At 38.6% G+C, this 24162-nt stretch overlaps 1 protein-coding gene across 1 annotated transcript in view; it reads right to left on the reverse strand.

Moving 5' to 3' along the window:
* The window catches only part of LOC135212921 (ATP-dependent RNA helicase Ddx1-like), a 407348-nt gene that overhangs the window by 32816 nt on the left and 350370 nt on the right, over positions 1-24162 (reverse strand). The window contains exon 11 of the mRNA XM_064246662.1: positions 19927-20076. Within this exon, the coding sequence (XP_064102732.1) occupies positions 19927-20076 (150 nt within the window). The remainder of the gene's footprint in view (positions 1-19926; positions 20077-24162) is intronic.

The raw sequence follows: 24162 nt of genomic DNA on the forward strand, positions 1-24162 counted from the left end.
TTACTAGGGCTCCTTTACTACCGGAGACCTGGCATCCAGCGGAAAGGTGCTAGTCCACCCAGCAGGGTGGACCGGGGCATACAGTTGGTCCCTTCTAACCACTCCGTCTCGCTGAGTTACAACACTCCGCCACGCACTGGACTTAGTCCGGTACGTTCGAGTTTTATAGGTTTAAGATCTATTATGTTAAACTAGTAACTTTATCTTAAGCTACCTTAAACCATCCCCCCTCCCTTACCTGTCTCACCGGATCTCTCCGGGGTTATAGCCTATTCAGGCGATAAGGGAGGGGTTATGCCCAAATTTTTTCCGAGCTCCGGCATGCAACGGAGTTCTTCTGTCCTTTAGCCTGTAAGTGATAGTCTTTAAGATACTCATGTGTCTTTTCACTTACAGACCACCAACTGTGAGCATCCGGGATGCGCCGCCACACTTCAAGACCCATGTGGACATGAAGTTTGCCGGTCCCATGCTCCATGCGCGACTCCGCACGGGGACATCCAGGTCTGGTACCACGAGACGTGTACCATCTGTTATGATCTGGTGAGCCAGCTCTTAGACGGGGTAAGTATTCTAACTCCGTTAACTGGTCTTCATTTGTTATAGTGCTTAAGTTTTACATTAATCCCTAACTTAAGATAAAATTCATGGGGTTTTGTAGCCCTATAATTTTAAGTTAAGCTTTTAAATTGGTTTTAGTTTTAAGTTTAATCTTAAAATCTAATCAATACCCTCTCTTCCAGGCTCCGGCTGTGAGGGATACCGCATGGCAACCCTGCGGGCCTGGGTCGGCGGTTTTGGGAAGAACGCCGCCAAGGGTATGCCCTACATTTCTTGAGAAGAAGTTGGCGGTACTAATCTTCCCCGGAGGCAAGGCTACAGGCTACGTCGACCCAGCAGAGGCGGCCCCGACTATCACTTTCATCCAGCAACAGCTGGCTGCCTCGTTGACGGACCAAGGCCAGGACATCTCCTCGGAAGTCGCGACGCTCGATATTAATGTTGAACCTATGGTAGGTGTAGACGACCTGTTGGTCGAGGTAGGTACGTTGGACACCCAAGGGATGCCCTTGGGTGCAACTGGATCTTCTACCCCTGCAACCTCTCCATCCTTCCAAGGCTTTACAGGTAATGAACTATATACTTCTCCTGACGCTTCCGTTAGACCCAGGTCAAAGGTCAAGCAGTGAAAACCTTGACGAAGACGTCGTCGTCGTCTAAAAAGACGGCGTCGGCGTCATCTTCTTCTCGTAAGTCTCCGGCTAGAAATCCCGGAGCAGAGAGATCTAAAGCTTCTGGGTCCGGCTCTAAGTCCTCTAGGAGTAAATCCTCCAGGGAGAGATCTCATACTCCAGCGGAGTCGTCAGTTCCGCTACCTTTGGTTCCGGTTCAGAGCCACCCTTCCACCTCCGCAGCAGCTCCGGCTTTGGACTCCAACGCTGGTCTGTTGCAACAAGTGGGCGATCTGGTTGGTTCTCTGAAAAACAGCATGGAACAAATGATCTCCCGGTTGTCTGATAGGATCACCTCTCAGGACAACATTATAGCCGGACTGAGCCAAGCTCCACTAGCCTCTTCTCCACCTTTCAGCACAGGGGGAGCCCAATTACCCCCGTATGACTCTCTACCTCCGTTCTCAATGAACAACCCTTGGAGAGTAGCGTCATACGCCCCCTTCCAAGACGGGCTTATCTCTATCCCGGAATGTGGAACTCGGAGGATTGAAGACTTCGAGTTCTACCCGGGGAAGACCCTTCAGCCTCCGTTCATCGGCTACGCCAGGCTCACCGCCTCAGCCATGACTCGGGACGATAAGGTACCAAAAGAGACAGTCCTCTATTCACGAGACCAGGCTCAGAGAGAATGGCTCAGGTGTCTAGAGGGACATGGATTGTTCCAACACGAAAATCCAACCTTTTAAGAGTCCGTTTACGATCTTTACGATGGAAGAGAGTACCCCGCTCCCTTTCTTGACAAAGATCGCGACAACCACCATTCCAGCAGCCCAAAGGGGGATTTCCATGCCTCAGCTGAAGGAAGCAGATCCTACGTCTCCTTTACTTCCTTCAGCCGGTGAATTGTGGGAAGATTTGCCCAACACCTTCTCAGCTGGCAAACTCAAACCAGACTGTGCTATGGAGCAGTTTGGTGAGAAGCTACCTAGGCTTCCAGATAGCCTTATTCAGGCGGAATTCGATGCCAAATCGCGGTTAGCCAGGTCTATTAATTCCATGGCTATGACCGAGGTGGCTACCATTGCCTATGGGTCGGAGCCACTCTTTAAGCTTCTTACCAAATCTTTGACTCAAACGGTGCAGTCGGATATGTTTTGGAGTTCGCCACTGCTAGGACGAATTGTAGGAAACATGTCCTACAAGAAGCAACAATTCGGCACGAGCCGAATAAGTTGCTTACGTCAAGCATCTGGGGAGCAGACCTCTTCCCAGAAGCGATGGTGAAGGAGGTTCAGGCAGAGGCTACGAGATTGAACCAAAGCCTTAAAGACCGTTGGGGTCTTACGGCCAAGAGACGACAGGATCAAGCCGGTAAGGGTAAGGCTCAAAGGAAACCCAGACGTTTCCAGCCCTACCAGAAGAAACAGCCACGCTTTTCTCAGCAGGTTCCGGCTGTTCCCTTGGTGCAAACAGCCCAACCTTCTACCTCAAAGGCTCAATCGCAGCCGATTTATGTTATCTCCCCTCAGCCTCAACCCTCCACCTCTTACGCTCTCTCTCCAGCCTACAATCAGGTCTTCGAGGGTCAAGCTTCCAGAAGTATGACCGCTCGGGTAAGGGAGGCAGAGGTAAGCGATCCTTTCGTGGGAGAGGATCAGGAGGTCCCTTTAATAGAGGAAAGCATTTCAGGGGAGGCCGAGGAGGCTACCAAAACCAATGAGGATTTTCAGGTAGGAGGGAGGCTGTTTCACTTTCGCCACCGGTGGAACTTCAGCAAGTGGGGTCAGAGCATTGTGTCAAAAGGCCTGGTTGGAGCTGGTTAGCGAGCCCACCCCCATCCAGACCTTTCCGCCAACTTCCTTCCAAGGAATTGACGGAGTATGCGGAGGATCTCCTTCAGAAAGGAGCTATAGCGAGAGTCAACAGGTTAAAATTTCAAGGTCGCTTGTTCAGCGTGCCAAAGAAAGGCTCACAAAAAAGAAGGGTAATCTTAGACTTGTCCCGCTTAACTTAGCCATTCGCTGCGACAAGTTCAAGATGCTCACGATCTCGCAGGTGCGGACCTTACTTCCCCGTGGGGCTGTCACCACCTCTATCGATCTTACAGACGCTTACTATCATATCCCTATTGCAAGACACTTCCGTCCGTATCTGGCTTCAAGATAGGAGACCAGACATTCTCCTTCAAGGTAGTTCCTTTCGGGCTCAACGTAGCACCCAGGGTGTTCACGAAGCTGGCGGAAGTAGTAGTTCAACAACTAAGATCGCAAGGGGTTATGGTAGTAGCGTATCTCGACGATTGGTTGATCTGGGCTTCAACAGTCGAGGAATGCAACAGAGCAACACTGAAAGTGATTCAGTTCCTGGAATATCTAGGCTTCAAGATAAACAGGACCAAGTCAAGACTCACTCCAGAGTCAAACTTTCAGTGGCTGGGCATTCAATGGAATCTATCCTCCCATACTCTGTCGATTCCATCAACCAAGAGGAAAGAAATAGCGAAGTCAGTCAAGCAATTTCTGAGTCACAAAACTGGCGTCAAGAAGAACTCAGGAAAGGATCCTGGGTTCACTCCAGTTTGCATCAGTGACAAAACATCCTGATGAAAGCCAAACTGAAAGACCTAACCAGAATCTGGCGCTCACGAGCAAATGTCAGGTCCAGGGACAAATTATCCTCAGTCCCTCTGATTCTACGGAATCGACTCAGGCCGTGGGCGAAAGTCAAGAACTTGTCGGTATCAGTGCCCCTTCAGTTTCCTCCACCAGGGATTACCATCCCCACACAGACGCTTCATTAAGCGGTTGGGGAGGATATTCCCAGTTCAAGAAAGTTCAAGGAACGTGGTCACCTCAGTTCCGTCAGTTCCATATAAACGTACTGGAAGCAATGGCAGTGTTCTTGACTCTGAAAAGGTTACGTCCGCCAAAGTACTCCCATATAAAGCTAGTCTTGGACAGCGCAGTGGTAGTACATTGTATAAACAGAGGAGGCTCCAAATCACGTCATCTAAATCATGTCATGGTAGCCATCTTCTCCCTGGCGGACAAGTTCAGTTGGCATCTCTCCTCCACCCATATAGCTGGAGTGAGAAACGTCATAGCAGATGCTCTATCCCGATCAGTACCTCTAGAGTCGGAATGGTCACTGGACAACAGTTCGTTCCAATGGATTCTTCAGAGAGTTCCAGGCCTACAAGTGGATCTCTTCGCATCTCAAGCGAACCACAAACTCCCATGTTATGTGGCCCCCAACCTGGACCCTCTGGCCTATCCACGGACGCCCTGGCTCTAGACTGGAACAACTGGGAGAAGATTTATGTCTTTCCTCCAGTGAATCTTCTCATGAAGGTATTGAACAAACTCAGGACATTCAAGGGTCAAGTGGCTCTAGTAGCCCCAGACTGGCCGAAGAGCAATTGGTACCCTCTAATTCTGGAACTGGGTCTTCGCCCTCTTCGGATTCCCAGTCCCAGGCTCTCCCAGTCAGTACAAACGAAGACTGTGTTCGCTTCCTCAGGGATTCTCAAAACCCTAACTTTATGGATTTCATGAAGTTTGCAGCGAAAAGGGATGCGAATATTGACCCTCAAAATATTCTCTCTTGGAATCCGAATAAAAGAGATTCAACTTTGAGACAGTATGATGCTGCTGTCAAAAAGTTAGCAACCTTCCTGAGAGAATCAGATATTAGGATCATGACAATCAATTCAGCTATATCCTTTTTCAGATCCTTATTTGAAAAAGGCTTAGCAGCTAGCACGATTACGACAAACAAGTCAGCCTTGAAAAAGATTTTTCAATTTGGTTTCAACATAGACTTGACAGATTCCTACTTCTCGTCTATTCCCAAGGCGTGTGCTAGACTTAGACCTTCTGTAAGGCCTACGTCAGTATCATGGTTCTTAAACGATGTTCTAAAGCTGGCTTCAGAAACTGATAATGACACATGCTCGTTTATAATGCTCTTAAGAAAAACTCTATTTTTATTAAGCTTGGCCTCAGGAGCTAGAATTTCAGAACTGTCGGCTTTATCCAGAGATCCGGATCATATTCAGTTCCTTCCCACAGGGGAAGTGCTACTTTCTCCGGAACGTAGTTTTATAGCTAAGAATGAAGATCCTTTGATGAGGTGGGAACCATGGAAGGTACTACCCCTTCCACAAGATGTATCCTTTCTTTGCCCCAAGTTTTTTTTTCAACCTTACGGAGCCTTTCCCTGTCTAGGACCTCCTCATCCTCATCGGTCCTCTCTTTAAGAGTAAAAAGGTTTGGTACTTTATCTATTAAAGGCATCAGGCAACAAATCCTGTACTTCATTAAACAAGCAATCCTGACTCTTTTTCCAAAAGCACATGATGTCAGGGCAGTAGCCACCTCAATTAACCCTTAAAAACGCCGGAGCAGTAAATAAAAAAATGACTCCCGTATGCCGGAGGGGTTTGGAAGTGAGCGCGTAAGCGGAAAAAATATTTTTTCAAAAAATCACAGCGCGCTTAGTTTTCAAAGATTAAGAGTTCATTTTTGCTCCTTTTTTGTCATTGCTTGAAGTTTAGTATGCAACCATCAGAAATGAAAAAAGTTATCATTATCATATATAAATAATGCGATATAGATAGCGCAAAAACGAATTTCATATATAATTGTATTCAAATCGCGCTGTGCGCAAAACGGTTGAAGTAACAAGTTACTTTTTTTTTCGTTGTAATGAGCACTAAATTGCGATCATTTTGATATATAACACATTGTAAACGATAAAAGCAACACAGAGAAAATATTATCACAATATAATGCATGAATTCGTAACGCGCTTACGTAACACATATTTTTTTCTTTTTCAAAAATTCACCATAAATCTAAATATTGTCCTAGAGACTTCCAATATGTTTCAGAATGAAGACAAATGATTGAATATTACTATACTGTAAGAATATTAGCTTACAAATGCAGTTTTCGGCCATATCTGACGAGCTAAAGTTGACCGAATGTCGAATATATATATATATATGCAATTATTTCGGAAATAAGAAAAGCTACAACTTTCAAATATTTTTCGTTTTATTCTACATGAAATTGCGCACATTTTCATATATAAAACTCTATGAAATGCCTAATATGAAACGAGCAAATATTCCGAGAATGGGACTTACGCATTTCGGAGATTTGTGGCGGAGAATCCGCGCGCGGAGGGAAGGAAAGTTTTTTTTAAAAAATTCACCATAAATTTAAATATTGTGCTAGAGACTTCGAATTTGTTTCACGATGAAGATAAATGACTGAATATTAACTAGACTGTAAGAGTTTTATCTTACAATTGCGTTTTTTCGACCATTTCGGTAGAGTCAAATTTGACCGAACGTGGTTTTTTTTCTATTTATCGTGATTTATATGCAAATATTTCGAAAATGAGAATAGCTACAACCTTCAACTATTTATTGTTGTATTATACATGAAACTTGCGCATTTTTATATATAAAACGTTATGTACGGCTAATTTAAAATGGTGCAAACATTACCACAATCGCACGTATGATTTTTTCGGTAAGAAGAGTTACCGCGGGCGGACGTAAAGGAAAATGTTATTTTTTCATAAATTCACCATAAATCGAAATATTGTGCTAGAGACTTCCAATTTGTTGCAAAATGAAGGTAAATGCTTGAATTTACTAGAATATAGGCGTTTTTAGCTTACAATTGCGTTTTTTCGACCATTTCGGTAGAGTCAAAATTGACCGAAGGTTGAAAATTTGTCACTTATCATTTTTTATATGAAAATATTTCAAAATTGATAAAAGCTACAACCATGGGTTGTTTTTAGTTGTATTGTGCATGAAATTGCGCACATTTTCATATATAAAACTTTATGTAACGGCTAATTTAAAATGGTGCAAACATTACCACAATCGCATGTATGATTATTTTCGGAAGAGTTACCGCGCGGACGTAAGGAAAAAGTTTTTTTGTTTTTTTCATAAAATTCACCATAAATCGAAATATTGTGCTAGACACGTTCCATTAGTTGCAAAATTAAGATAAATGATTGAATATTACTAAAAATATAAGAGTTTTTAGCTTACAATTGCGTTTTTCGACCATTTCGGTAGAGTCAAAGTTGACCGAAGGTTGAAATTTTGGCACTTATCGTTATTTTATATGAAAATATCTAAAACTGATAAAAGCTACAATCATGAGTATTTTTTTTGTGTATTCCTACATACAAATGCGCACATTTTTCATATATAATACTCTATGTAACGGCTCAATTTAAAATGGTACAAAAATTATGTCAAAGTGACGAAATAATTTCAGAGATGTGTCACAGATACTTTTTAGTGCGGCAAGAAAGAAATTCGCGCTTGCGCGCCGCTGCGTAACGATTGTAAACAAAAACAACACCTTGATCCGTGAACTCCCAGCATACCCCCCCAAGGCGCGTGATTCAAGAGTTTTCGGCTGGTAGGCCTAAAAGTATTTTTCCGCGAATTTTTTAAAAAAAAACTTTTGTATGTCGACGTAAAATACGTCCAGTCGGCACCCGAGAGACAAAAATGTCGACGTAAAATACGTCCAGTCGGCGATTTTAAGGGTTAACTATTTCCAACATATGAACTTCGATGAGTTGAAAAAAGTATACTGGATGGAAATCGCCGACAGTGTTCAAACTCATTACTTAAAGTCTTGAAGCTCTGAAATTTTCAGCAGTAGCAGCGGGTAACATAGTTTCCCCCGACTCTACCTAATCTTTAGTAGAAGATCCAGTCCTCCTTTCTTTCTACCTGCCTCACCCAACAGTTCGTCTATTCCTGCCTTGTTCATCTACGGTTACCTTGTGTCTTAGCTGCTTTTATGATGATGTGGTGGGTGTCCCTTATTTTTTTCCTAGGGGCACTCACAATTGATTGTGGATATTGATCTCTTGGATGTCATCCCCTTATTTTTATGCTAGGGGATACATCTTATTTGTAATGGTTACGGGTTTTGTATATTAAGTTATATACATTCCTTTATATGTTATTATTGTTGAGTTTGTTTTGTTCAACTTATTATGTTAATTGCTCTGGATTTCTGATACATATCTTTACACAGATACCATTTTGGTACATATATGCCATATTACCCCTGTATATATGTAAATTACCTTAAGTTAAGAAATATTATTAGAATTAGTTTTAATTTAAGCATATTTCTATTTTTTGTATCTTGTGTATATGTATCCTTATTAGCAATTATATTCTTTTATTTTATTTTACCTTTATTTGAGACCTCTTTTTGTTTTGTTGATTTCTGTTTACAATCTTGTGCTATTTCTCTGGTACGATTTCGCGCAGCGACACGAGCTGAGCCCAGAAAAGGGATTTTGACGTAAGGAAAAATCTATTTCTGGGCGATTGGCTCGTGTCGCCAGCGAAATCCCGCCTACCCATCCCATCGCCCAAGATTGTCTGCTAACTTCAGGATGGCCACCAGAGGCGCAGCAGTCGGGAGCATGGGATGGAGTAGTAGTAGTTGCTGCCCACTCTGTGGGTCGGCTCTCCTCTTGGGGGGATTTTGTAGTGGGAGAATTCTATTGGCATTTGGCTCGTGGTAGTGGTCTCACTCGCCATAGTGTTCATACCGACACCCTCTTGGAGGGTGAGCGAGTCAGTTGTACTGACCTTTTTCTTTATTTATTTATTCTCTGGTATGTGTTAGTACATTTACCCTAGAAATAATAGATTAAAGGATATTTCGCTGGCGACACGAGCCAATCGCCCAGAAATAGATTTTTCCTTACGTCAAAATCCCTTTATTTTTTTTGACAAATGGTAAAAACAAAATGAACGTTATGTTTTACTTCCTCCGAGTGTCTTTACAAGGTGTCTATTCACAAAAAGTGTATGGCAGCATTTCCTTACTATGCATCACAAACCACTTTTGCATCATTTGCAGTGTGAGTCATGTCACTGGTTTTTAGTGCATTTCTGAGCACAGTTTGTTTCTATCATTATTGGAGCAATGAATAAAAGTATTACAAAAGAAAGATATATTTCTCATTTTGCTTTTTTCTCAAAACTTGTATTTCAATTATTATCATTATTATAATTCAGACGATGAACCCTAGTCATATAGGACAAACCCACAGGGTCCACTGACTTGACATTCAAGCTTCCAAAGAATATGGTGCTCATTATGATGTAAGAGAAGGTAAAGAGAATTACGGAAAGAAGAGATCTCACTTATAAAAAAGAAAAAATATATAAATTAATGTCACAGTTTTTAAAAGTAAATACGTAGTATTTTTCCTAACTATACAAACCCGAGGTCCTTTCCATTAGGAATTGGTTTACCGCAAAGCTGGAACACAGCCGTTAAAACTCTTGAACAAGGTGGTTAGGCAGTAACTACCATCCGGTAGGCAGGGAACCATGCCTGCCCAGATGTCAACATTCCACTTTGCCTTTCAGCCCAGATTTCAGATTGAGGGGTGGCATGAGGTGGGCTTAAAATGTAAACGACTTCAGGTTTGTAGAGTTAGCAAAAATAAAGTTTAATTTTAAAAATTGTGATTTGTTCCTAAACAAAATGTAAACCCTCGGTCTTTTATGTAAGGAAGACTCACTTGTCAGCAGGAGGAATCTGATTGAGTCTCTTGAACTCACTGGAGTTCTGCATGGGTGACATCATCGCCAGTTGCAGAGTACATCCTTCTGATCGCCTTAGGGAAAACATGTCCTTAAAACTTCTCTTTCTTGGGTGGGATAGCACTAGAGAGAAGTCACTGATATTCATTTTAGGTTTGCTTGTATGGTGCTTTTACGTTGCATGGAACCAGTGGTTATTCAGCAACAGGACTAACGGCTTTACGTGACTTCCGAACCACGTCGAGAGTGAACTTCTATCACCAGAAATACACATCTCTCACTCCTCAACGGAATGGCCGGGAATCGAACCCGCAACCACCATGGTGGAACGCATACACCATATCAACCACCCCACTGAGGCGCTGATATTCATTCAGTTTAGGGATGTCTATCCTTTTCGGTAAGTACCACAGCAACCTACAGAACGAAGTAATGATTGATCTGGATCATCGACGAAGTCCAAGACACAGGGGATCATGTGAAACTCAAACCTGGCAACAGATACCGAATGATCTGGATTTTATTACTATATCTGAGGTGGAGTTAAGATATCAATACCCGCCTTCTGAAGGGTGATAAGGAAGGTCCATGCAAATTGTCTATCCTTTTCACCAATGCCTGAGTAAGACACTCGAGATGCAGTCTTCAGAGACAAAATCTCTGTCTGATGATTCTCTCAAAGGGCGTGTGCAAAGCAAGAGAAAGGAACCCTAAACAACAGTCAAATGCTATCTAGAGACCTGGGGTCCCTGTGATGGCTAGACAGGAGAAGTTTTCCATCAGTAGTTGAATCTCAATCGAGGAGAAACAACACTATTTCCCGTGAAAGACTAGGCCGAATGTGGACCTAGTCTTCACACAACTGAATTGAAGGGAAACAATTCTTGTGATTCTGACCAGAGGAAAAATTTTCAATTCAGGGTGAACAATGACTGTTGAACACCTTATGAAACGAAAAATTACACAAAAAACAAAACTATTGAGTTGTCTAAAAAAAAGTCATTCTGAGTCAATCGCAGTGGCCAATGGACATGTGCAATAGAGCAGAAGACCTACAGACTTCTGTTGTACCAGGTGGCAAACAGAAAGATGATAGGGATTCTTCTGTGATATAACTGTCTGATGATTCTGGCAAGGGCGTGTGAGGAGTACGAGACAAGAACCCTACGTGAGAGTCCAATGCCATTCAAAGACCTTGGGTCTCTGTGATGGCAAGACAGAGAGGTTCCTCATTTGTAGTTAAACTTTGATTAAGAAGAAACAATACTAAGACAAACAATCTCCCAGAGGAAAGCAGCACTCTGCCCATCACTCGAACACAAGCCGAGTTGCCAGCCAGTACATATCATGGGGAAAGGTGTCTGGCTGAGAGAGCTATCGAGTACAGTAAAATTACACTCGAGTACCTGCATATTAACCAAAATAGGAGGGGAATGAAACCCTCTTCATTTGGTGATAAATGCCAATACTGTGGTGTTGTTGCTGAACACCACCACTGAGTGTCTAAAAATCAAATCCTAAAACTCTCAAGTGGCATGAAAGGTTGCCTTGAGTTTCAGGATGTTAACGAGAAGGTACTTATCGTCTCGGGCACACACTTAAGATAACCATCCTACAGGTATGTGGCTGTTACTCAGTCAGTGCATCTGGTAACAGACGCGTGTCAAGAAGAGAATACAGTGGACCCCCTTATTCCCAAGAGATGCGTACCAGACCACCCATGAATAGTTAGAACCACCTCTAAAAATACTTATAACTGCCTATCTTGAAAGTTCAAATACCAAATGCATACCTTAAATAACATCCTACTTAAAATATACCTTAAAGAGAGAGAGCATTGAATCAGCAACATCATATATCTGACCATCAAGAGGGAAATAATGAATTATTTCTTAGACATAGAGAATAATAATAATAGAGAGAGAGAGAGAGAGAGAGAGAGAGAGAGAGAGAGAGAGAGAGAGAGAGAGAGAGAGAGAGAGAGAGAGAATAACATTTCTGATATAACAGTAAATTACATCTCTGTGCAGATCTTTCTACATAATTCCATTCTAGGATTATATGAGTTTATTCTATAAAAAAAAATTAGCCACTTCCTATTTCATTTAGGTACAAAAAGAAAAAAAAAAAAAAAAAAAAAAAAAAAAAAAAAAAAAATTAAAAATATATATTTTTTTTTAATTTTTTTTAAAAAAACTTGAACCCAAAAAAAACTTGAACCCTAAAACTTCAGATTTTACCCTCTATGGGTCCGACACCTTTACTGGCAGTTACATATTGTAAATAGTAGTTTTAGGAAGGATTCCCTCAATTTTTGTGTTTATATGTAGTGTATTTTGTATTTTATGCAAATATTTTTGTAAATTATTATTTTTTATATACCGTATAAGTCCACGTATAAGACGACCTTTAGATAAGACGAGGCCAAAAATCATGGCAAATTTTCATGAATTTATCTCATATCTGTAGTATAGGACGACTTCTAGTTAAAAATTGAAATGATTTTGGAGAAGTGATTATTTGCAACAATAAAAAAGTACAACTAAATTTATAATAATGATGACTTAAATAAAGGTTGTTTTGCTTGTTATATCCAATAACAGTATTACTATTATCATATTGTTACCGTAATACAGAATATAAATATCATCATACATCATTTGCATTTAATATTGTTTACATTCTCAAAATCTTGGCTGATTTGATTATTATCGATATCTTCATAACCATTATTTGTTAGGAGAGATTTAATTCGGAGACACCTTTTATCATAAATTAACGAAGTTTAGTTGAAAACGTGCACATATTACTTTACTTCATTGTATAAGCATTGAGTAGGTGTGATTCCCATTCTGAACAATACTGCCGCCCGGCCATTATTCGTTTTATTCACCCCTGGCTATAACCTGCAGCTTTAATTTACTATTCTTTCTTGAGATCTCCACTGGATGAGAAATGAACAAAAATATATTTTATTTTTACTTATGGAAGCCACCATTGAGAATTGGCAGGGTTTAACAATTTTAACGGCGCTCTTAATAAACACTCAATAGTTACGGTATGTGACCAGCAATCAGCAGTTTCTCTATTAGGTTGTTTATGCCAATACATGTCTATAATAATCGCTTCACTCAGAATTCTAAAAACCGGAATTTTGTAGTGGAGGATGGCGGAGTATCATTAGTATTACAATCGATGAGAGAGAGAGAGAGAGAGAGAGAGAGAGAGAGAGAGAGAGAGAGAGAGAGAGAGAGAGAGAGAGAGAGAGAGAATGGCCTTGGCCAGGTTGTTACACTGATAGATATACGCTGGCAAAAATCGAATAATAGTTATATTGAGAATAATGATACGTTAAATAAAACATGTTTTACTGTAATCATATTATGTATATGTATTATTGTATTACATTATAAGAACAAAACGATGATGTGCTATTTGCATTCTAGGTTAGTTTACAATCTCAGCTGATTGCGTTTTACTGATATCATCACTGTCTTTAGCTGCTGAATGGAACTTAATTGAGAGATACATACATTCCTTTCATAAATTATCAAAGTTGGGTTTAACAAAGACGAGTCTATATGTTTTTCATACAGAAGGTCTGGTAAAGGGAAACCATTGTTTTGTTTAAGTTTCGTTGCCATTCTCAAACAACCGCTAATAATACTACAATAATGAACGATAACTATTGTACACAATCATCGTTCACATACCTGAATTCTTCGAAACAGTTACAATTTTAAATTACAAACAGCTTTGCGTGCTGCCTCATTTGATGTTCACTGCGTTTATCATAAAAGCACGGGGGAACGTGAAAGTATACTGTAGTCATAAAATATTTTTAAAATGCTATGAACGGTACCAAAGATGATTTGTATTGACGATGAAGCTGAAGTTGACTCACCAAAACCTAACTGGAATCCCTTAGATGGTGGTACATGTGATCAATTTTGAGATGTGTAAGAGAAACCTTTGATGAAAAATTAATATTATGTTATCATAAATGTTATTACGACTGTAATTACACTGCCATTGAAATTTCTGAAAGGTTACCAAAAAATGAAGGTTGCTGTCAGCACAACCACAACTCGATGTTTACATTTTCTTAGCTGGGATCGCATAGATAAAAGTTTCTTTCATTGATTTTGAATTATTCCTCAAATAAGCTATTTGTTATGAAGATACGCCAATAATATATATGGTGAATTGGTTTTATTACCTTTATTAGCATTTTATTTCATAGAGTGAATCTTTATGTATGTTGGTGGTTAGGCTATAACACCGAGGCTGAGGCTAGCCTACAGATACGCATCTTAGAATTCAAGGTTTGATCTTTAGTATTGCAGTATAAGACAACCCACAATTTTTAGGGAGGAATTTTTGGATTTAAAGGTCGTTTTATACGCAGAAATATACGGTACTTATTTTTTTTATATATTTGTATTAAATATTTAATTTGTAGATGGGTATGATTTATCTTTTCAGTAGTGTTTGGCAATGGTGAAATTGATTTTAGAAATTAAAATTTACATCAGAGCTACAGTTTTTGATTGATCACAAATGTTTCTAGGTGCTCGGGTTGACCTCAACCCCACGCATCTATAACAGGGTAGCAAAATAGCGAAACCTATCCAGGGCTAAAGATACATACAACACGACTATGGGTGGTACTCGTCTGCTAAGAACTATCACTTCCTCCAATATGCACTAGTCTCCTTCGAGGCTGAAGCCCCTCAAACCCTAAGGTCTAAGACACAAGGATGGCACCTGACCAAGCACTTAAAAAATTGCTGGCAGGCAGTGTCAAAACACCTAAGTGTCTCAGTACTTCTCTCATTCTATGCTTAAACCTGACTGGAGAGCAAAGAAATCAAGGAAGAACAGACACAAAGCCAGTCTTAGATGCAGACTTCTAAGAACTGGAATGAGCACGGGACTTGAAAGATTATGCACTCGAGGCCCCAAAAACACATAGGAGAATGCAGATCGGACCCCGACGGAAGGCTAACACAAGAAACACTGCCTCCTTGGAAAGAGGCCATCTCGTAGAAGTTCCATAGATCTTTCAAAGAGAACCTCCTCCCTGCCTCTCCAGGTGTTCGAATCCTCAGATCCTTAATATCCTGCAGGACATCTTTTTCTGGTGGGGGGAAAGTAACCTTCCTTTTCTTTGGCCAAAGGGGGTCTATCTGGTTTACCGGGACCTCCTCGAGCCTCAGAAAAAGAAAGGGCAGTGGAGCTTTGATGTTTCTTCTACTGGGCTTCTTCTACAGGATGTTGATTAGGACACATCAATAGCAGTGGCAGGAGTCACAGGGCAGCTGGGGCCCGAAGCACAGCAGAAGCTGCCCAATGACTGGTCATTAGGGCAACAGTAGCAATCTAACAGAAGGCACAGCAGGGGAACTACACACACACACACACACACACACACACACACACACACACACACACAGCATACTAGTGTGCCACAGGTAGACTTCTGTAAGTTAGGATAATCAACAGGGAGATATCCAACCATCTACTGCTGTGTCCTATGACTGCTAACTGTCAATCTGAAGAAAAAACTTAAGATAAAATTAATAAAAGGAGACTCCTGTAGTTCTGAAGAGCACTGCCCTCCGAAACAAGAGGAGACCCCAAGAATACATCACTCAATCGCCAACACGAAACCCCCACCCCCTTGCCCAACAAGCAAGCGAAGAGGGAGGAGAAGGGAAGAATGCCGGGAGCGAATGACTGAGGGTGAACAGTCAAAAGTTTTCCTCCCAGCAAACTTCTGAAAGTGCAAGCGGCAGGAGTAACATATAGGGAAGGATGTGATGAGGGGCAAAATGTTATGCCCATGGTCACTGACCCCAGGCACACACTAAGGAACGGCAGTCTACAACACTATCACAAATTGTAGGTTTGCACATTAAAAATATCAAACACAGTATATTCAAAATATATACAGAAATAATAAAAGAAAATATCTCACCGGAAAAAAAAAAAAAAAGTTTAATGACTGTAAGCCTCACAAAAACGTCTTCATCGCATACCAGCCGAAAGCAAAGTGGAATTTTTAAATCTGGGCAGGCAGGCCTCCCTGCCTACCAGATGGAAGTTACTACATAACCACCTTGTGCAAGAGTTTTAATGGCAGTGTTACAGCTTCCCTGTAAAGCAATTCCTAATGTAAAGGACAAGAGTTTGTATATTGTGTAGGAACAAATACAGAAATGTATTAAAATGCAAAGACAATAGCACTAGGGTAGTAATTGTAGTAATGCATTGCATATTTGCTTGAACTTTTGAAGTTCTGATTATATGACATCCACAGGGAGACTGTTGCAAAGTCCAATGGTGAGAAATAAAGGACCTCTGGAACAGAGTTGAACAGTGAGACACAGTCACTGCATATTGGTGATGCTGTTCACTGAATCTAGTGGCTTCAGCAGGGCAAGGGAGTCCAGGGATCAATTGTGAATTTGAAAAAAAGTAAATGAACAGATCTCATCTTAAAGAATACTGAACAAACTTCACTGTAACTGTCATTGCACTCAGTACAACTTATAGTTTTAATCTAGCAGAAAAAGTGTTTTTGGACAGCAATTTTTTGTTTATGTATATTATTTTTTTCAAATGCATCAGGTTTTTTTTAACTAAAAAATTGATAAACGCAAAAAGTTGAATTTTAAGGTTTCTAACACAGGAATTTTGTATAATAATTACTTTAATAACTCGAGATAGTACAGATTTTAAGTAAACCCTTTAATTATGAAGTCCCAATGCTCAGATACATTATAATAGGCACTTATGGTGGAAACACCCACCTTCAAGAGATATCTGCAACTATCAACAATGGGGCCAAGATATTTAACCCTTAAACGCCGAGCCGGACTTTCCGGCTTAATTTTCAAGATTTAGAGTTCATTTTTTGGCTCCTTTTTTTGTCATTGCCTTAAGTTTAGTATGCAATCATCAGAAATGAAAAAATATCATTATCATATATACTATAAATATTGGAATATATGACAGAGCAAAATTTTTTTTTTATATATATATATAATTGTATACAAATCACGCTGTGAGCAAAACAGTTAAAGCTAATGAGTTTATTATTTTTTCGTTGTATTGTACACTAATTTGCGATCAATTTGGTATACTATAACAAATTGTAAAACGATCAAAGCAACACAGAGAAAATAATATCACAATATAATGCATGAATTCATTAGGCGTGGACGTAAAAAAAAGCTGTTTTCAAAAATTTACCATAAATTGAAATATTGTGCTAGAGACTTCCCATTTGTTGCAAAATGAAGGTAATTGATTGAGTATTACTAGACTGTAAGTGTTGTAGCTTACAATTGCAGTTTTTGACCATTTCGGTCAAGTTAAAGTTGACCAAAGGACGAATTTTTTCTATTTATCGTTATTTATATGAAAATATTTCAAAACTGATAAAAGCTACAACCATGGGTTGTTTTTTGTTGTATTCTAAATGAAATTGCTCACACTTTCATATATAAAACTTTATGTAACGGCTAATTTAAAATGGTGCAAACATTACGACAATCGGACAAAAAAATTTATGATTTTTTCGGAAGTTACCGCGCGGGCGTAAGGAAAGTTTATTTCATAAATTCACCACAAATCGAAATATTGTGCTAGACTTCCAATTTGTTGCAAAATAAAGGTAAATGATTGAATATTACTAAAATGTAAAAGTTTAAGCTTACAATTGCGTTTTTTTACCATTTCGGTCGAGTTAAAGTTGACCAAAGGTTGAAATTTTGCCACTTATCGTTATTTATATGAAAATATTTCAACTGATAAAAGCTACAACCATGGGTTGGTTTTTGTTGTATTCTAAATGAAATTGTGCACAATTTCATATATAAAACTTTATGTAACAGCTAATTTAAAGTGGTGCAAACATTACGACAATCGGACTAAATAATTTTTGCTTTTTTTCTGAAGAGTTACCGCGCAGACGTAAGGAAAATGTTTTTTTTTTCCATAAGTTCATCATAAAACAAAATATTGTGCTACAGACTTCCAATTTGTTGCAAAATAAAGGTAAATGATTGAATATTACTAGAATGTAAGTGTTTTAGCTTACAATTGCGTTTTTTTACCATTTCGGTCAAGTCAAAGTTAGTTGATATTTTGGCACTTATCGTTATTTATATGAAAATATTTCAAACTGATAAAAGCTACAACCATGGATTGTTTTTAGTTGTATTCTACATGAAATTGCACACATTTTCATATATAAAACTTTATGTGACGGCCAATTTAAAATGGTGCAAACATACGACAATCGGACAAAAAATTTATGATTTTTTCGGAAGAGTTACCGCGCGGATGTAAGGAAAAAGTTTTGTCATAAATTCACCATAAATCAAAATATTGTGCTAGAGACTTCCATTTGTTGCAAAATGAAGGTAAATGATTGAATATTACTAGAATATAAGAGTTTTAGCTTACAACTGCGGTTTTCGACCATTTCGGTAGAGTCAATGTTGACCGAAGGTTGAAATTTTGGCACTTATCGTTATTTATATAAAAATATTTCAAAACTGATAAAAGCTATAACCATGAGTTGTTTTTTGTTGTATTCTACATGAAATTGCACACATTTTCATATTATAATACTCCATGTGACGGCTAATATAAAATGGTGCAAAAATTATGTCAAAGTGACGAAATAATTTCTCAGATGTGTAGCTGATGCTTTTTAGTGCGAGAAGAAAGAAATTCACGCTTGTGCGCCTGGGTAAAGATTGTAAACAAAACAACGCCTTGATCCCTGAGCTCCCAGCATCCCCCAAGGCACGTGATTCAAAAGTTTTCGCCTAGTAGGCCTATAACTATTTTTCCGTGAATTTAAAAATAACTTTTTTTCGTTGACGTACCATACGTCGGTTCGGCACCCGACAGACAATTTTCGTCGACGTTTAATACGTCCAATAGGCCTTAAAGGGTTAACAAAAGGACACACACACACACACACACAATCAAAATAGTGAAAACGGGCAAACAACCAGGTAAAGGCCGAGAGAAGGCAACCGCGACTCTCACCCAGGCGATTAAGAAAAAGACTATCCCTATTGTTAAGACTTCAGGTTTGTAGCTATGAAAAATACAAATTGTCTTAGAAAATGTCATTTTTTAAGGGTAATGTTGTATATTGAAGTTTTATGATCCTAGTTTAAGGTATATTTTGTGTAGGATGATAGGTTAAGGTATATTTGGTGTTTGAACTATTAAAATAGGCAGTTGGCATTTTTAGAGGGGGATACCAACTTATTGTAAATTTCAGTTTCTCACGGGTGGTTGTGGTCTCTAAACCCCGTGAATATAGGGGGTTGACTACTTGATATGCTCCAATTTACTTAAGAGATGTTATGCATGATGGGATGGGGTTGTGCATGTTTGGACTATTAGTCACAGCTATAAGTTTTACCAATGGCAGCAGATGCAGTAAATTACTCTTCCCTGCTTAACAATCACATTCATTCAAGGTTTAAGGACTTCAATATCTCTTCTGGTTGGTTAGTTGATTTTTGTGCCTTTATTGAAGTATCGAAAAACAAACTCTCAAGGTGATGAACTGTATAAGTACCAAGTAACATTACATTGGAAACCTGGTTCCTAACCTCTTCTGCCCCTAAATGCTTTACTGGATCCAACAGATCCTTACAAAGTCTAGGACTACTTCTGGATCTTCCAACCTAAATTAGGGTTTGGGCTCTACTGAATAGTCATCTACTTTTCATGAGATATTTTATCTTATGAACTGATCATATACAAAGTGCCCATCTCTCATTGCCTTTTTCTCACTGTCACATCCAATCTACATGAAACACTGAGAAAAAAAGGATTTCTAGTAATGGGTCAAAGGCACCAAGCACGAATGGCTACTTGCTATTCTGCTTCTTTTGACAGCAAAACAAGAAAATGAATTGGTTTGGGAGCAATAAGGCTTTAAATTTGGGTTCTATATACCTGCTGGGTTTGAACAAAAAAAATAATGATAAAAGTTATATGTAACAAAGCAAACTACAACCAAGATGACCACAGTAGTTCCTACACTACAAGACACTATTACCCACTGTACATGGTTTAAACAAAATAAATTACCAATTCCTCGAGCAGCAACATCAGTGCAGATGAGAAAACGAACTTCACCGTCCTTAAATGTTTGCAAGTTGGCCTTACGCTCATTGGGTTTACGGTCTCCATGAAGGCAAACACAGGAGTATTTGTTACCTTTATTTCTGGGTCCACCACCTGAAAAAAAATATTACTTTAAAAAAAGGACATAGTAAGTGTAAAAGAAGCCTTTTGGATTAGAAAATAAAATGCTGTTGTAATAGCACATCTTAAAATAGAACAACTTAGTTAACAAAACCATAAAATGTGGAAATATATGGTACAGTCCTAAACTAAATCAATATAGGACATGAAATCAACTCAGGCCATATAGAGGGTTTTACTTACAATTATAAATACTAACAAAACGATAGTCTTATTCTATAAAAAAAATTTACAAATAACCATTGTGCCAAAACATTCCTTTCAGTAAAAAATGCTAAACTTTTATAGCATCACAGTTATCCCTCTATATGTGAAAATTTTGAACAAAACATCTGACAAGGCCATAAAAAAAATCCCCATTACTTAAATACTACAAACCTGAAAATACACAAGACTTACAAATACTACAGTGGACCCCCCGTATTCGCGGATTTCTCTCGGGAACGTTTCCTCGCATTATTCGCGGAAAATTCACACATTCGCAGTATTTTTCTATGAGAAATATCCACAAATTCCTGGTTTTTCTGATCAATTTCATCATGAATGCACTTTTTGTGATAAAACTATTAAAAAAACCAGGTATAAAAATTTTGAGTGGTTTTTTCTTAAGTTATAACTAATGAAAAAGGAGGTTTTAAGCATTTTTGGGGGGTTCCAAACATTCGCGGGTTCTAACTATTCACGGGTGTGTGTGTGTGTGTGTGTGTGTGTGTGTCTGGTACGCATCCCCTGCGAATATGGGGGGACCACTCTACAGGTACGTAACTACAAACTTTTAAGGAGAACATGTGAAGTTCACAGAGATAAAATTGATCTCTGTTGAATGTCTTTCCCTTTATACTAAGATACTATATGTAAAACATTACAAAAATAAGCATCAACATTACTCACGCCCCTTCTCCCAACCAGGTTGCAGTTACCAACCATCTTTTCTTCCTTAACAAAAAAGGTATTGTATATATTCAAAATGATGGAAGATGAAAATAAAACTTTTGCTAATAAAATTCAGAATGCAAGTAGACCTCAGATACACATCCCGTATATATACTTGCGTATCATGCGACTTCTGAAGACCTAATTTTGGAGCTAATTTTAAGAGGATTACATCATACGCGAGATAAAAAATTAGTGTATGTAATATTCGCACGCTAGTATTGGATGATAAAATACAAACATAATGAATATGCATCCTTTCCATGGATCTTTTAAAAATTATGCTTTACTTCACTGCATCCAATAATACTGTATGTATGGATTTTCATATTTCTATTGTATTATAAAATACAAAAATAGCAATCAATATTTTGGTTTGGAAATTAGCCGAGGGCAATGCGAGCTAAGTTTATTTTGCTGTATTGAACTCAAATCAGAGCAATTTTCTTGCTTTAGTTAGCATAAAAGAATCTCTAGACACTATTGATATAGGACAAGGTTATTTTACTTTATACAAAGTGTTTTCAAGTTGAAATATCACTTCAATACATATCGTTGTGAATGAAATTTAGTTATTTTTCACGAGTAGATGGCACTGAGGACATGTTTATTGCGTAAAAGAAAATCAACAGATTACGTTCGATATTTTCACTTGATTTCATCAGAATACTACGAGCTTTATATATTTATCTTTTATTGGAATGGAAACAGTAAAATGTGTTCTTTCATGCCAATTAGTTTTGATTAAAACACGTTTCTCTCAACTTTTGATCACAGTCGAGTTTGATGGTACTACACTGAAGTTTGCGGGAGTTTCATCCATGTTGCCGATGCACGATAATAATTGTTGCAGATGAACATTCTTTCCTCAGCTACAGTTACAACTTGCAGCTTAAATTTAGCAATATATCCCTTGCTGACCTTTTCTTCATAGCAAATAAGGATATACATAGTACAGGCAGTCCCCGGGTTACGACGGCGGTTCTGTTCTTGAGACGCGTCGTAAGCCGGAACATCATAAAAAATGCTAAGAAAACCTTACTTTTAATGCTCTGGGTGCATTGAAAACTATGTAAACTGCATTCTTATTGCATTTTTCATAAAAAAAACCTTCAAATATTGATTATTTTGCATTTTTGGTATCATAATCCATCTGCCAGATGAGCTTTGTAGGCGTCGTAACCCTGGAACATACGTTGTAACCCTGGAAATAATGTCTGATGAATATAATTGAGAAGCACCTTAACCTCGGAACGTAGTAAGCCGAGACCGTCATAACCCGGGGACTGCCTGTAATGTAAAAATAAATCAGTCCTCTTCTACTCAACATCATTTGTAATATAAGTACGGAAACGTTTTACCATCGTACGATAGTTGAAACACAAGCAAAACGGCTGTTGTTATTGGATTCAGTTGTTCAAAGCAAATCAGCTGTTTCCGGCTGTATGCTTTTCCACAACAAGTAGAACATTACTAATGATACTGTTAAGCATTCTCTTTTACATTTTTTTTTCAACTCAAGTAGAAGATGAGATAGATAAAGAGATGGAGCAAAAGGGGTTAGCCTAAATAGAAAATGGGATAGATAAAGAGGAAATGAGGGTACCCTATTGTAATTTGGTCTCAAAAATTGAACTCGCATGATACACGAGATACATGATCATATTTTTTAAGGGTGAAAATTTGGAGGTTGCATGATACGCAAGATCACATATTACATGAGTACAATGGACCCCCGTATTTACGTTCTCTGGATTCATGGATTTCTCTCAGGAATGTTTCCCTGCATTATTTGCGGAAAATTCGCATATTCGCGGTATTTTTCTATGAGAAATATCAACAAATTCCTGATGTTTTTTTTATCAATTTCATCATAAAATGCGTTTTTTTTGTGATAAAACTATTATAAAAAACCAAGTATAAAAATTTTTAGTGGGTTTTTCTTGAGTTGTAACAAACAAAATAGGCTGTTTTCAGCGTTTATATAGGGGTTCCAACTATTCGCGGGTTTTAACTATTCATAGGGGGGTCTGGTATGTAATCCCCCGCGAATACGGGGGGACCACTGTATGTACGGTATGCATAATTGTACTTACTATTTAGCACTACCACTTCACAGCAATCATGCAAGACCCCATCAAAATGGATAATGAGTTTTAACCAGCAACCTGAGAAGCTTCACCTCTTGCTACCTGTGTGGTTGTGTATACTTACCCTCTCGGCACCCCATTTGTACTGGCAAAAGATTTGCTTATTTTTAATGAAAGCAATTAATCACACACAAACTACTATGTACTCTCTTCTCCAACCATTATTCTTAAATATCAGAATATGTCATTATTGCTAGTTTTCTAGAAAAGTAGAATCTGAGGACTGATGAGTAACCCCTATTCCACAGATAAAAACCATAATTGCAGATGATGTTTTAAAGCTAGTGTGTGCTTCACAGTCTGTGATGATGATAAATGAATGAAAATTAAATTAAAAAGTGCACAGAGGCATATGCTCTTATACTGGAACACAAACACATTTATTCATGTTTCTATGTAAACACATTAAAAGGTATATTAAAATTCAGAATAAGTTAAGTAACATTTAAATTTTTTTTTGTTTTAAAATTCATTATATGTTCTAAGGGTTTTCATGTTTCATGCTTTTATCATTTACATATTTACTTTTATTATTTCATTAACTAAATCACAGTTCCTCATAAACATCAAAATTGGAATGACTGAAAATGTAAAAACTTCTGATAAAATTTATTTTATTGATTTATTTCCAAAAGTTGAGTCGTTGCTGGTCATACTTTGGACACTCGCACAACACATCTGACTGTTATTACCACCTCACACTCTGAGCACTCAAGAGCCTTTGGACACTCGCACACAACATATGTCTGACTGTTATTACCACCTCACACTCTGAGCACTCAGGTGCAGGGCTAGGTGGACTACTCATTAAGTGTCCAAGTGTCGGACGATTATGGCATATTCGGAGAGAATCAGTATTACGTGTGCATGTCTCTCTAATATAATGAACTCAATTTTCCAACACAGGGTTCTATGTTTCAATTTATCATTCATAGGTTCAATGGAAAAGTAAATTCACAATAATATGTCCGTTTGA

Source organism: Macrobrachium nipponense, chromosome 42 (assembly GCF_015104395.2).
Source record: "Macrobrachium nipponense isolate FS-2020 chromosome 42, ASM1510439v2, whole genome shotgun sequence".
NCBI lineage: Eukaryota > Metazoa > Arthropoda > Malacostraca > Decapoda > Palaemonidae > Macrobrachium > Macrobrachium nipponense.